Raw genomic sequence first — 15437 nt, 5'->3', positions numbered from 1 at the left:
CTGTCGTGCGCAAAGCTTACACAGAAAGGAAATAATAATTCTCATTGGGCTAATTCTCATTCTCATTGGGCGAGCATTCCAACTTACGACTTACAGATTGACAGTCTAGTATTGTACCGCTCAACCAATTATATATTCTTTTCTTTATTGCCATTTTTCTACATATTATACTTCTAAATACTCATCAGGGATCAAGCACAAAGAACGAAATTCAATGAATGACGTTATTACATCAGGTGCGTCCGCCGTACTGGCGTGGCGTTGTCATTTGAGATTGCTTTGGAGCAGTCAGTGCGTATGTATGTTCGGGAATGTATGGCACGTTTTATCAAGTTACACAAAGAGCAACTGCGTGTTCCTGATTTGCTAAGGAGGGTTGAACCTCTGGCCTCTCAGCCACTCTACCGACAGCTGCTGCCATTAAAATTAAATTAAATTATGGGGTTTCACGTGCCAAAACCACTTTCTGATTATGAGGCACGCCGTAGTGGAGCACTCCGGAAATTTGGACCACCTGGGGTTCTTTAACGTGCACCTAAATCTAAGTACACGGGTGTTTTCGCATTTCGCCCCCATCGAAGTGCGGCCGCCGTGGCCGGGATTCGATCCCGCGACCTCGTGCTCAGCAGCCCAACACCATAGCCACTGAGCAACCACGGCGGGTAGCTGCTGCCATGATTGGCTAACTGAACATCTGTTTACTGTACAGAGCTGACATCCGCGCTTTCTTCGTGTTCTAACACGTCGCGTTCCCGTTTTCGGAGGTGGTCCTAAACTAATCAAGTCTTCTTCTGCTACACGTAATGACAATGATTGAGCGCATCAGCTTAGTCTTCATTAGTCTTCTTCTCTTAGCGCTCGGCTTCTTCTCATGTTTACTGGTTGGCACAGACGTCATCTCGTTTTCTTTAGCATGATAGCGCCAGGACTACTAATGGGGTGGCCAAAATATACATGTGAGAAAAACCGACTGAATTTTTATGAAAGAAACTAAAAGGTTGCTTTAGTAGAGACCAGTGCAAAGTCCCGATAGATAAAAGAAGGAAGAAAAACCGAGTCTTTTCACTTAACCACTGGGAGGCGCAACTTCCACAAATGAATACGACTCGCACTTTCGCTTCTTGAAACGAGAGTGCTCACTCGCCACCTGCGAATGTTCACTCCAAGAAATATCGCGCGAAATGTGCATTTGTACTTCGCCAGCTACCGCATCACTGTTTCACGTTACAGGCAAAACAAATTTTTTTATTTAGGTTGTGTATGAATCTTATTTTTATTATCTTTGATCGAATTGGTACTACCATAATATCACTGTAGTTGACCTACCGGATGCGTCTAGTGCCATTAGATCAGGTCTTCCGATGACGTTTTAGCCAGGGTGCCGGATGATGCGAGCGGTGGCCGCAGTGGCCGTAATATATATGGTCGAGAAATGGGCGGGGCGGGGCGTGCGGCACGATAGCTTTCAAAACAGCCGTCGGAAATTTCATAGGTACCTTGCCAGTGAGTATTAAAGGCCACTTGCAACGAAATTTCACTCAGGCTCTCTTGGTTATAATTTTATAATGGTGTATAGTAAATATGCTATCGAAGCAATATTGTCAAAGCCGCAGAGCTGGTAATTGTCTAATTTTCTTATTGGCAGCTATTAAACAGCACATTTGCACACGACATGCGCACCTGATGGTTAGCGGATATGGCGTAAATCGAAGCACGCCACCTCCAAAATTTTTGAGCGAGTCGCAGGCAGCCGCAGGCGCCGCCAAATGTCGGAGGTTGTGCCGGAGAGCCGAGCTGGTCCTCAAGTTTCTGGATCATGCGTGACTTCTGGCGAGTGGTAAAAGTAGCGTTCCCCCTCCCCTCCTCCCCCCACTTCCTGCTTTCTAATTTTAGTATGAAACGCGTCTGTTTTTGCGAGCTTCTCGCGAAGCATCGGCTCATATTTCAAATGTAAAATTTAAATTTTGCACGGAGGCAGCTTTATATACACACGATCTCAAACAAGGCTTTTAACGCAGTCCGAAATTTCGTTGTACTTGGCCTTTAATTTGGCGCCTTCTACTTCCGCAGAGTTTACAGTGAGCGATGTAATGCGCGAAGAGGTCGCAAGCTGAACTAGAAAACTTATTGCTCGACTCGTAAGTGCACCATAGGTGGCAAATTTATAAGCAACATGGTTCTTAATGAAGGCGCATTGCCTCGCGAACTTACAAAAAGTAATGTAGGAGTCAGTGCTCACTCACTGAGCGTAACTGTGCCACTGTTTGCCAGGAAAATGCTGAGAATGTTAATTTCTCTTGATTGAATAATTTTCTGCAGACAATAGAAACAAAAGAGAAAAAAAAACGAAACACGAAAGAGCAATATGAATTAGAGAAAAAGTAACAGTAACAGTAACGTCCCAGTAACACCCTGCCGCGTTGCCGTGTTAGCCATACGATTATGATGATTTTTGACATATGATTTTGACATGATTATTTTGACATGATGATTATGGTGACATCTGTTTTGAAGTGGGGGGGGGGCGACAAATGGTCCGCTAGCCTGCCTTAGCTGATCATTATCAGGCTTTATTATTTTTATTGCAGTCTAGTATTTTCAATATCTATATTTTATTTTGTAAAGTGGCGTACGCTTGTATCGCCTTCACTGCTTTTTTTTCCATCAATACCATAAGCGTCTGTGGCTAATCTCGACCGCTGTCCAATTAACGGTCGCATTAGCTTTGAAATCTAGCGCTTCGGGAAGGACATGTCATCACAATGTGCTGAGCCGTTCTCGGATTCTTTTTTTTCTGTAGCCGATACCGACCTCATACTGTTGCGAATACTTGCTCCTGCATATTTTTTGTCCTAAGGCAGCCACATTGGATACCAAACGCGGGGAACAGCTCTTTGAATTATCGTACAAATTTTATTTCCGTTCCTATAGTCGCATCACATGAGTGCAACACCCGCTGTATTTTCCGGGTGGAAAGGTTTGTCGGATGCGATCAGCTGAGTTTAAGTTTAGCACTATGGCATGGAACGAAACTGTCTGTAACTCGTACTATTGTGAGCAATATGAAAGGGAACACAGGAGCGCGTGTGATATAGCTCCAGCCAGAACTTGAAATGGTGCGTGATGGTGGACGCTGCCTAAAACGAAGTGGTGAGAGAGGCGCTGCTGAATTGATGATGTAATTGTTGCTGTTGTTGATGATGTTGATGGTATGAACATGTACTTTTAAAGGAGGGACTGGCATCGTTCTTTAAAGCGTTTTGTTGCATGTAGGTCCTTAAACTTCCTTTTGTTCCTCTTGTTGGAAGTCCTTTCGTTGCAAATATTCTTAAACACTACGCTGCATTATTCGCCGTAGAATGATTGGCTTTATAGCGTCGTTATTTCTTTCTTTGCGCCACCATTCTTCCAACTGTCATTTACTAGTGCTCACATGCGTGTCTTTCAGTTATGTTACCCCTTAAATATCCTTAAAATGTAATTCCTCTCCAGATGGTGAATGAACCCCAGGTGGTCGAAATTCCGGAGTCCCACACTACGGCGTGCCTCACAATCAGAAAGTGGTTTTGGCACGTAAAACCAAACAAATGCAATACAATCCAGATGATAAATATACGAAAAGGAGAGGTCGTATCCGTATGTAAAAGCATGAAGCATTTTGACAGTGACCGCCTTAGCACTTCGCTGTCGACGGCGGCCACCGTATATTGCCCCAAGTAAGGTTTGAGTTTATAGGGCACGCGTTGCCGTGTGCCCTTTCATATACTGCTCGCGATAGTATACGTCTTGCGACCTCATAGTACGAGCAAGCGTCCCCCTGAACTCGTGCGACGCGCAGTTGGACCCGGACGCCTTCAACAGCGAGTGGGCCGAACACCCGGTGCAGCTTGACGAGCTCCACCTGCGCCAGACGGGCCTGAGCAGCCTCTCCGCGAAGCTGCAGGATTGGAACCGACTCAGGGCCGTTGACCTGAGCGAGAACGCGTGGACGTGTGACTGTCGGCTCAGTTGGATGGCGCCGCTGGTGGACAGGCTGCGACCCGACGAGAAGCCCAGGTGCGGCCGCCCCTTCGTTCCTAGCATCTTCCAGGCGGACTAACGCCTGTCGCATTCCGCATCTGAGAGCTATAGGGTTAAACTTCCGCTCGCGTTCTTGTGGAGGGTATGCGAAAACACGTGTTTACTGAGACTTTGGTGCATGTTGTCCCGTCCTCCTTAAATAGTTAAATTTCTTTCAAAACATAAGTGCTGCAGACCCGAAACTTACTTGTTTAAAATATTGCGGTGTCTTCCACTATACCGTGCCATGTCGCCTTGCACTACACAAATGCTACTTTGACATGATGTCAATTATTCAATTAAACAATTTATCAATCATGTAATCATTTACTAAATAAATAAATAAATAAATTAATTAAATAGGTAATCATTTATTTAATCAATTAATCAATCAAAAGTGCCTTAGTACTGAGAGCCAAAATATACGGTTGCGCACTAACGCTGTCAGCCTTTAGTGCGCAGTGGCGTAGAGACTCAATCGCGCGACTTCTGGGCACCTCACACAAGGCGATCACTCGTATGCGCAGGTGCGCGGCGCCACTCGGCGTGAAGGGGCGTCCCGTGGGTGACTTGCTGCCTTACGAGTTCTCGTGCGGAGATGCCGACTCGCCCGAGCTCACATCGTCCATCGTCATGATGTGCGTCATCATCGCAACGGCAGCAGTCACTTTCATCGGCATGGCCGTCTACGCATACTCCAAGCGCCGAGAGGCACCACGCTACTCGCGCTTTCGCGACTCCACCGCCTCATCCCAAGAGGTGCGCGCTTAGAGAGGCGTTAGGGGCGTTACGCCGCCCAGAAGGAACACCTCTCCATAAGTTCCGGCCCCAGCTCACTGTGACGTCCTGGATATTGAAGGCGTCTGCTCAGGCATGTAATAGATTTCACATGGGCTTAGCCGAATCCTAAGAAAACTACAGTCTGAACCTAGAGAGCTTTGAGAACTTTTACGGCGCTACAGTGGCCGAAATGCGAGAAAACACATTGAAATCCATCACCTCGTATATAGTTGGCGTACCGCTGGCGGAGTTATGGCCCGTAGTTTAAGAAGTAAACATTTGGCCTTTATTCTCCCTTCTTGTAATCACATTCAAACCGTAAAATCAACGAAAATTGCGCTTTTTGAAATGAAACTCTCTTAGTTTAAACTGAATTAGCGTTTTTCTTTAGTGTCCCATTAGCTCGACCCCGCACGGATTCGACACCTATAGATCGACGTTAGAGGCTCTTCAAGTTTACACCGTTTCAATTTCAGTGGGAAGAGTACGCGCTCGATGGCGTCATCTAACAGTAAATGTGTGTGCGCGTAAATGCGTTGCATACGCGCATTCGTCTGCTTCCTTTTGCCTCACCGCATTGGCATGACACATTGTATATGTACACATGTCTGAATAAAGTGAAAAGCCAAAATGAGTACATCCCATAACTGTCAGAGCAGCAAACGTCGAGTTTCGAGATGTTGGTTCAGTACAAAACCTCGCATATTGAAGATCTCCTCTTCGGAACAAAAGGAATGAAGAAGGAAAAATAAATAAAGGATGCCATTGTTTGGGTAGCTTAACGCTACTCGGTGTCGTGTTCCGAAAGTATTTTGTTTACTGCAGAGCGGTTCGTAAAAATAGCCACCAGGCAATGATGAGTGCGAACATGATGAGTGCGAAGGTGTTCAGCTAACGTCGAAGAATCCCTTCGTATAAAGTTATCTGTTGATTCGAGCCTTCATTATGTGAAATATGGTACCTTCATCTGCCCATACAGGTCGTCATCACGCACATACGTGCCTACCTGGTGCGCCGTAACGAGGGATGCGATTTTTTCCCTGTAGCGGTAGGAAAATTAACATTTTGAAAAGTTCATTTTCAGTTCTACCGCCCTCTTCCAGTAAAATCTTATCCACCTTTTAGCAGTGTGCGAGCTAGTTGGTCACTTATTATCGCGAGGGCGTACTGCACGAAGGTTAAATCTGATCCAATGCGCCGCATTCGAACAAAAGATTGAAACAGCCAATCCGAAGAACATGAACTGCCGATTACAGGAGCAAGGTTAAGCACGTGAGTATTAAGAAAGATAAAATACAGGCGAACAAATAACGACACCACCGTTAACCATAATGAAAAGTAAAGAAGACATACAAACGGTAAGGTTCTTTCCGCTGTTTACGGTAAAGAGCCTTGCTTATAGTTTATATGAATGTGAACATGGGCACAACTTCACAATCTTAATTTTTATGATTCCTTAACTCCGACAGAGTCTTCCCCATGCGGAACGAAAATGTCCGCATATTCGAATGCGGACCATCGCCGTTGGGTCTCTTATTGTAACACACGTGCTGTTTTTGTTTCTCTATGTGCAGGTGCGCACCAGTGCAGCTTTCTTCGGATACTTAGCGCTTAGCGTCCAAACATTCGTAGGGAGCAGGCTGCAGCAAGGTTACATAAGTCGTATAGCTGAATTTACACCCATGGTCGAACACGACTCGACCAGTCATTGCCGCAGTTTGTATCAGTCTGTAACGCAGACTGTAACGCCACACACTGCGGTACAGACTGACACCCCAGATCGCAGTCTGTAGCGTCGCCTTCAAACATAATTCGCTTAGATCATGTGCTATGCACGGTTCTAGTTCATAGCAAAGTGTCGGGGCAATTACACTCCATTAAAGCGTGGTAATGCTTTGAGTACTTTCACAGCAAGATTTGACTGGTTAGCCTCCCTGCGTTTCCTCTCTCTCTCTCTCTCTTGCCACTGCAGTAGGCAAGAAAGCACTACGTTACTTGGCTAACTCTTGTAACAAGACACATTCGTCTGTGCAGCGAAGAAGGAAAAGGAAAAACCATTTTTAACAACTTAAACCTTTATTTCTGTAGAAACAAACAAAAAAAAAAAAGACAGACACACACACACAATGCAGACCCGACTTCTGGCGGAACGCGGAGTTTCGGGCCTTGTTCTTTGCTTCGGAGCTGTTGAGTCTAGAGTGCGTTGCTTTCACGACTGTGATCCCTCGCAAATTCGCTCGCGCAGGCTCTTGTTCTCCAGCTTGAGCTGGACCAGCTGTTCCTGCAATGCGCCGAGGTGACACAGTACTTATTTTTGCGATAAGACTGAGAATGGCAAGGCTTACGAACGGTCGTTATGTGTGCGTACGGTTCCGACCAGTGCGCGAAGTGACGGCGTCTGAAGTTAGCAGGCTGGCCCTCAAGTAGAGCGTCTCGGTTGGGAAATACGTTAGCGCTGCACTAAAGAAGCAAAGACGTAGTGTCCTCGCATTAAGAAAATTTTCCGAAGGTCAATATCGTTACGCCGTAGTGCTGGTTAATAACCAAACACTCCCAGAAGTGCGAGTTAAGAATCCAGCTTTACTGGGCGAATCTGTTCCAACAAAGACGATGAAGTGGGACATTTTTACACGAATATCTAGCATATCTGAGCACTCGAATCGAAACGATAGCGGCGAGCACAGTCGTTGGTTCTCGAATCTGATGGAAAATTTCGGATGCGATAGACGCGTTTCGCGCTGAGCAATAACTCGATAACAACAGTAATCCGATGCAAATGGACACGGGCTATAATTAAAACGACGATACCTGCGGGTATCGTTGTTTAAACTCGGTGTCACCCCCTAAGTTTCTTGAATATTAACTAGGTGTTCCCTCGGATATGGCTGTCACTCTCAGGAAAGATCGTAGCAGTTACTACCTATTGTCACACCTTTTGCTACCTTAGTATAACTGCAGTAGGTAATGATAGAGTTAGTAACACAACTAAACAAAGTACTCGTAACAAAGTACTCACTGGTATTAATGGGCGTTAGCTACCCATTCCGAACGCAGTTAACACCGCCGGATTCAAAGTTTATACTCTATAATACACTTATCGAACCACGCGATAGCGCCGAACGCAGTCGTTGGTTCTCGAATCTGATAGGAAATTTCGGATACGATAGACGCGTTTTGCGCTGAGCGATAACTCGATAACAATGATAATCCGACGAAAACGGACACCGGCATAAATTAAAGCAATGGTACCGTCAACGTGAGCGTGAGTCCAAGACGTTAATCAATACTGAATGACATTAAGCTCGAATGTGGATCAATCATCCCGTGCATTTAGATCAGCTGTGATGTACTGATGCATTCCTGCGAGCAATATTTAAGGGGACAGCAGGATTTGCATCCAAGCGGTCGTTGCGTCTCATCAACTATATCCCAAACAGAAGTGTATCATCGACCTCAAAGTACTGGAAAAAAGCTGCAAGGTTCGTATTGATTAGTCATATTTTAAACTCAGTGTGACCACTAAGAGTTCCTTGACGATTAACTTCGTGTTCCCTCGGATATTTCTCTCATGGCTGTACCATAAGTTTAAACTGAAAAAGGTATAAAAGTACGTTGCACGCGTACTTACATTCCCATTTTGAGTAGCTGGCGTTTATACCGACATTGTTATCTCAGCTCGAACGGGAAAGCTTGTGGACCTTAGCATCTGAAGAAAACTTAACAAGACGAACATAACCTCTGTGTCGTTATTACTTGTTGAAGTTATGGTGACATTGTGGCACAAAAAGTGGTGCTCTTGGACACAAATAGAAAGTGATCGATGCAGAATTTACGGCGGACGGGCTGTTACCATTAGGCCCATAAAACCAATAGCAAAGCTGCTAATTCAACAGCATCGATCCCTCATTTCATTCGTTCAACGTTGGCCCCGCGAAGATAATGCAGGATAGCTTGGCGTAACAAACGGACTGTACCAACGGCTAATGTAGAGTTCATTAATCACGTTTCTTCTTTTTTCACGTTTCTTCTTCTTTAGCACAGCGGCTGTGCCTCCCTAGCCGCTGTGCTAGGGAGGCACAGCGGCTCTAAGGAAGCACAAATTTAGTGACCAGCGCGAGCTTTTATAATGAGCTTTTTTTTTAACTTGTTTATGAGCTCAATGGGAACCCGTGTACTTTGTTTCTAGGTATAAGGGGGAGTGGGGAGTTTGAACGTCCGGGTGAATAATTAAAGTTCCTTGCCGAATGTGCCCAGTGTGGCGTCTATATGTTCGGAACTCGCGTTACAAATATCCACCACCTGTCACCGGGGAGAACAAAGAAGAGAATTAACAGAGAGTCACCGCTTCTCGTATTCTTCGCCCAGCAAAAGAAAACGTGCGTGTATAGCAGAGCATTTTCTTCTACATCTCTCACCGACCTTGCGCTGTTTTACTCGTTACAGGACAACGCGACGTTACACGGTTCCTCTGTTGTTTCTTTTTTAAATGAAAGCAGAAAAGCTTAATGTGTCGAGATCGCGCAGAAACAGAAACAGCACTTTCCAATTAAAGGAGCAGTTTCTCGGATTGCACTTTCGGACGTCGTTCAGGGTTCGCCTCGATTTTCTTCGGAAGTCAATACTGTGTCCTTCGCAGGAAAAGAAAGCTGAGGGCTGCGTTCTCCGCATTATTTCTTTGCATACAAAATGCGCACTTGCAGGATTATCCTTCCTGCTTTGCTACTTCGCAGCGCGGAGCCGCTGTTGCCACGCGAGGTGTTAGCTACATAGCTTCGCACTGAAGCGTCATTCGCAAACGATGCGGAAGCCTCCCTCCCTCTCTCTCTTTTTCATCGCGAACTTTATTCGCGTTATGAAGGCACGGATCGAAGAAGCGGAAGCAGTCGTCGGAGGCAGGTGTCTGAAAGCTGCCTCGGCGCGCGCATTGCAGTAAACGCTCGCTTCCAGTCCTCAGCTGTTGCCGCTTGGAAGAACGCATGAGCGAAAACTTTTTCACTGCCGAGGAGACATTGGCAAGAAAAATAAAGAAAACGTAATAACGTGGAATGTTATAGGAGCGTCTGCAGATGGGCTCTGAAGTGAGGTGTCAATTTCTGTGTGTGACATATTTTGAACAGCGGTAAAGAAATTGAATAAACTAACGCAATTTCTTTGTCAAATTTTCTGTCTAACAATATATTTGCCTGCTTTGCTTGCAAGCACGTAAACAGATGGTTAATGTGAACACCACAGCAGGGCAAAAAAAAGGAGGGGGGGGGGCGGGGGAAAAGGATAAGGAGCCCCGGTGGTTTGTTAGCCCCGCGGGATCCCACCACTCCCTGAAGAGGAGACACATGGTACGATTTTTCTTGTGGGATTTCCGAGTCGTACCAATAATCGTAACCACATTTTCAACAGCTTCAATCATGTTCTATTTAACTTCCATCAGTTTCTATCAAGCTTCAAGTTTCATTAGCTTCTATCAGGTTAGGACCTACACTCTAAAAATTTTTACACCTTTATGGGTGTATAAAGGGTGTTCGGTTGTCCCATGGCAAACACCCTCACGTTTAAGGGTTAAGATCAAATTGTTGGTGGGAACCAATGATGGTATCTTGTTTGCCGACTTTTCCTTGGAAGTAAAATGGATGACAGCTGTGACAGGCGACATAAAAGTGCATTAAACTAAGTTTCAAATATGCCGCTATCAAATTCTCCTGTCGCGTTTCTCGGTGCGCCCAAGGCTGTAAGAATGCTTACATAGTTTTCAATTGCGTCTTTTCTCGTCGCACGTCTAGCTAGAGTTTATTTGACGTCCTCTATAAATTTTAAACGCCATAGTGGTAGGGGTGTTACTCATGGGACAAGCAAACACCCTTAAGGGTGTAAAACATTTTACTGTGTAATAAAACGTGATGGAACATCATTGTACCTTATACCAAGCGCGGTAATCTTCCGCTAAAGAGAAACACACAAAATGGAACACACAGCGGTGACTGCACGGGCTGACCGTGCAGTCGTCAATAATATACTCGCGAAATACTTTCTGTGGCTTTGAAGGGAAAGCTAGGGAGGCAAAGCGCGCACAAGTGAGAGCGCGTCTGAAAATAATCCCGCGTTTAATTCCACGTTAGTTCAGGTTGGGGAAGACAAAACAAACACCTCATTAGCAGCAGTTAAGTAAGACAGAACACACCACTGAGTGTAAAGGTTTACTTATTTCGCGACTTTTCCCTTCCGCGTCTGGGGAAATGAGAAACCGTCGCTCGTGGAAGCTGCGTCGATCCAGCGTCTGTTCCGAGCAACCAAGAGCACTGTCAAACGCTGCCGGACTACTTGGCGCGGTATCACATGCGCAGCTACCGCGCACCCGTAGCTTGCCATTCATAGCCGCAGAAAGTTGCTCGCCCGTATAATATTGCAGTGTCAAGTGTATTCTACTTCGCTGCTGGTGTAAATTTTCGGCAGTGGCCTAATCGTCTTCCAGCCGAAAATTTATACCAGCAGCAAAGTAGAATACATTTGATAGTGCAACATTAGCTGTGTGTTTGTTTAATTGAGCTCTGAGCCACCAGGTAGCTGCACCGTGCAGAGCGCTCACGTTTACGCCTCCGCCCGTCCGGTAAAACGCCCAGTCCGCCTGCCTTTCCCGGGAATACTGGACAAACTGAAATTTCTAATGTGTCTGCCTTTTCGTGTGTATTTTCAGCGGCAAATATGCCCTCCAGCAAATACCATCCTGACGAATAAGCAGTTTTTACGAAGCACGTCTTCAGATGCGCCGTACATCGTATCCTACCCCGCGTCGTACCAACGCGTCTCTTTGTTTAATGCGGTCTCGCATGTATACCGCGTGCATTACCTTGAGTTGCCTGACAGCGCGGTCCTTGTTCTGGAGCATGTCGTCGACGATCTTGGAGTTTCGCACGTACGACTTCCACGCGGCGCGCATCTGCGAAGTGGCCACGCGCATGTCGTCGAGCTTGAGTGACACGATGGTCCACAGCACGTCTCGCAGCTCCTTGTGGTAGTACTCCTCGGCCGACAGCTCGGCCAGTTCCTTTTCGGGCTCGCTGGAGGGGCCGTGGTGCTCGCCGCCCGCCACCATCGTGGCCACGGCACCGGCACTTGGAGCAGCAGCAGCAGCAGCGGCGGCGGCGCCGGTAGCACTCACGGACACCGGGCCTTCGTTATAGTACGGCCTGCACAACCGGAGGCGTAAAACCGAACCGTGGTTGAATTGTCAACGTGACAAATCTACCGTCTACTTCTTCAAGTTAAAGGCTATTTTCTTCTTCAAGTCCAAGAAGCTATCAATCAGAAGGCGAGAAAGTTTATTTAACAACTTGCATTTTTATGGGCTAGCGATCAGAATACAGGGGCATGCAGAGTTCGACCCGCCCACAGCACGATCACAGGAGGATACAAGTTTGAAAGCATCATCAGTGGTCGAACAACGAATGTCTCTGAAGCCAACGTTTCGACACGGAAACTTGCATTCGTCAAAGCAACGCCGAAGAAAAGCAAGCCGCTTCGTCAAGGGAGCATGTCTGCATTGTTTGGTTTTGGCTTTACTTTTGTTGCCCTGATGAAAAGTTGGCTCCAGAGAAGTACTTAGCTCGGCTAGTGTTGATCATACACAGAGAAGCAAAGACAAGATGAACGCCATCATCATCTTTGTCCTTCTTGGTCTATAGGGGTCAACGTGCGCCCGTCTTTTAATAGCCATGTTTCATCAACTTTTACAGCGAAGCTATTAGCCACAAATTGGTCGGGTTTCTTCGAGGCACGTCCTCGGAAAAATAAGAACCTTCAGCGATTAAAAAAAAAATAAACTTCTAGCGATTCAAGCGAGATGTCCATCCAAAGAGCAAACACAGAACAAGCATCCAAACAACATCATTGATGATAAGACGCTCCTGATAAGAATGTGAATCTGCCGCGGCGACGGCAGTTTGCGACGTGGGGCTGATGTCACTAGCCTTTCGTATCTAAAAGAATCAGCCTATCAGCTGATTTCATTGTTGTCGCAGCACCGCTATGGGTAGGCAATGCATAGTAGGACTCCTGAGGAACAGCTCCAGGGAAAGAAATGGCAAAGCGGCTAGCGGTGGCGTGCTTCCAAATTGTCATTAGTCCCATTATTACCATTACTCTAAATTATAATTACTACCATTACCCTTAAGCAATAAAGCATTGCATACCCCCCTCTGCAGTTGTAGTGGAGATTTCCAACAGTTTCGCTGGACATCCTCTTCCGCAGGGCCGGGACGGCGAGTCAATGTTACTCATTAGGGACTCCAACATTTATTATACATTATTACACGGAGGAGAGTCACTAACATTGTTAACAATACGGACCACAGAACTTCATTTCAATAGATGAGTAGTTGTGGAATCATACACTCTCCATCATACACACCCCTGTGTATGATGGAGAGGCATGAATCATCCTGGTGCTTAGTTTTCCTACGTAAAGCTCGTGTCATTTGCTATTTCTTGGTGTGCCGCGCAAATTCACTAGAAAAGATGAAATCGAATAGCTAGTCCACAAAAGGACGGACGACCATTATTCCTGTGCGAAGGTCGTGAACGGCTCGCCTTCTTTTTGTGAATGAGGATTTGTGCGGCTTTGGTGCGCCTAGTACCATAAACTTTCCTTAAAAAAAAATAGGGAACTCTAGCGCTAGTGCATACAGGAGCTGCAAGGATGGCGGTTCAGCCGGAATGGGATTGGTGGGCAGTACACATAATTGCCTCACTTTGTCCTTTTGGCCTCAAATGGTTTTGTGTTTTTGCAAACTGGTCCCTGTCAAGAGGGCGTTAGAAATGAAGCAATTCACATTGATGCGCATTTGAGCAGAAACTTAATGCCTTCGGTCGTTTGGAAAATATTGGTTTCTAGAAAGGTAAAAGGCAATAACGCCATATAAGCGTCCGAAGCCACAAGCACGGTAAATAGACGTACTAACAAACATTCCCATATGTGCTGGACGACCGCATTACCAAAGCAATTTTTGTAGGAAACTGCCTAAATACGGCGCGTTCTCTAGTAAGCGAACGCCAGGTGCCGTGTTGGCGTCTCACCTAGGCAAGCCGAGCTGCTCCAGCATGCGATCCAGCCAGGCCTCCTCGTTGAGGAAGTCTCCGTAGCAGCGGGCGTCTCCCTCTAGCATCGAAGTCACCTTGGACGAGGTGTCCGACGTCTCGCTCGTGTCTTCGGTGCTCGAGTCCGACGCGTCGCCCGCGGCTTCTCGGCGCTGCTGCTGCTGCTGCTGATCGCGCCCTCCGTCGGTCTTGGCGCCTTCTCCTCCGGCCGGCATCTCGGACTGGCACCTGTGGCACGTTGCCGGCTCGGCGGTGGGCAGCGGCCACTGCGACTGGGTGGACGCGCAGCGCTTGCCCGCCGCAGCCAGCGCTTGTTCGCCGGGGCTCATCATGCCTTCGGGCTCCTCCTGGGGCGGGTCCATGCTGCCTCTGCGCAACGCTGCCTCCTGATCTTCACGGCGTCCGGGTGACGTTGTTCGTGGCGCCGGCGGACGAAGCACACCGTTTTTCCAGCTGCGGTGTTCGAACGAACGGAATGAGCCACGCCGAACACGAGCGGCGACGGGCTCGCGGCACGCGCCTGGCCGTCACTTCTTTGACGTCTTCTGGGCTGTTGCACAAGCTCGTGGCTCATCGGATATTTATCTTTCTCTCGGCTGACTTCTGACCGCCACTCAGCTATAACCATGGCACTGTTTGTTGTGATGTATGAAAAGTTTTCATTGAAACAAACCGATTATCGTGCAGATTTCTTAAAGCTTTACTCTTGTCTGTTGACTATTCACTTCAGTGAAATTGGTTCTCCAAATTCTTTGAGCTCTTTCATAATTTTCTTTCATTTAGCACGCGCCATAATATAGGAAACAAGCAAGCAAATAAGCAAGTCTTACAGCCTACTCCAATAGTGTATTTGTTCTTCTGATCTTTCATTTTGAATTTTCCGTTTCTACTCTTAGAATTGGCTCTGCTGGACTAAGCCCAGCGTGGCGCTCGTGCCAGTAGGGCCCTGGAATAGGGGCCCCAGCCATCGTGCCTTATTTTATTTATTTTCAATAATGTTTTTACTCACTCGCTCACTCATATTATAATATGCATTTCTCTGTGCACAGACGTACACAGCGCTTATCCCGTGTTCTTCTAACTCAGTGTCTTCCGCTGTGTTCGCGCTGATTAATAGGTATGCATCCTTTCCAAAGCCCCCATCTTTCTACCTTACTTCTCTTACGCTACCTTCTGCCGTCCGATCCTTGGCATATTCCTCTTGCGGGGACGTGGCACGGATCTTCATCGTCAATGCTTCCAACACAGGCTGTGTTTTAACAAAGATAGATATAATTTATTCACAGGAAAGACAGAGAGGACGACTCGTTGAACGAGTAGGTGCCTTATGCTCGCCCATGAGGACAAAGCAGTGCGAAGAAAGAAGCATGGACATTGAGGGGAAATTACAAGACAGTGCTGGAGGCAGGTTTATTTTCCAGTGTTGTGTCTGGTTTCCTCCACTATTTTGCCATCATGAACACTTCGCCGAATAAATCAAGTTATCGTTGTTATGCAGCATATTTTCACCT

General features: G+C 46.7%; 2 protein-coding genes across 4 annotated transcripts in view; one reads left to right on the top strand and one right to left on the bottom strand.

The window, feature by feature from the left end:
- LOC135903790 (leucine-rich repeat and immunoglobulin-like domain-containing nogo receptor-interacting protein 4) overlaps window positions 1-5469 on the top strand; it is a 31604-nt gene extending 26135 nt beyond the window's left edge. For all 3 annotated transcript variants that reach the window (XM_065434193.2, XM_065434191.2, XM_065434192.2), the window contains exons 3-4: window positions 3839-4056; window positions 4587-5469. In XM_065434193.2, the coding sequence (XP_065290265.1) occupies window positions 3839-4056; window positions 4587-4830 (462 nt within the window). In that variant the 3' untranslated portion in view covers window positions 4831-5469. The remainder of the gene's footprint in view (window positions 1-3838; window positions 4057-4586) is intronic.
- A 1427-nt stretch (window positions 5470-6896) lies between these two features.
- Window positions 6897-14473, bottom strand: LOC135903791 (uncharacterized). The gene is made up of 3 exons (XM_065434195.2): window positions 13906-14473; window positions 11681-12020; window positions 6897-7120 (listed from the first exon to the last, which is right to left on the bottom strand). The coding sequence occupies exons 1-3, from the start codon at window positions 14286-14288 to the stop codon at window positions 7049-7051; spliced, it is 795 nt and encodes a 264-aa protein (XP_065290267.1). The 5' UTR covers window positions 14289-14473; the 3' UTR covers window positions 6897-7048.
- Window positions 14474-15437: the final 964 nt, after the last annotated feature.

This window comes from Dermacentor albipictus, chromosome 4 (genome assembly GCF_038994185.2).
Source record: "Dermacentor albipictus isolate Rhodes 1998 colony chromosome 4, USDA_Dalb.pri_finalv2, whole genome shotgun sequence".
Classification (NCBI taxonomy): Eukaryota; Metazoa; Arthropoda; class Arachnida; order Ixodida; family Ixodidae; genus Dermacentor; species Dermacentor albipictus.
Note: the sequence above shows the minus strand (reverse complement) of the source record. Positions and strands in the feature narration are given on the sequence as shown.

Excerpts from the sequence above, each read along its gene's own strand:
- LOC135903791 (XM_065434195.2), bottom strand. The coding sequence starts at position 14,288 with ATGGACCCGCCCCAGGAGGAGCCCGAAGGCATGATGAGCCCCGGCGAA. Across the intron at positions 12,021-13,905 it reads GAGCAGCTCGGCTTGCCTAG|GCCGTACTATAACGAAGGCC; the intron begins GTGAGACGCCAA and ends CCGGTTGTGCAG. Across the intron at positions 7,121-11,680 it reads GCGCTGTCAGGCAACTCAAG|GAACAGCTGGTCCAGCTCAA; the intron begins GTAATGCACGCG and ends GGCGCATTGCAG.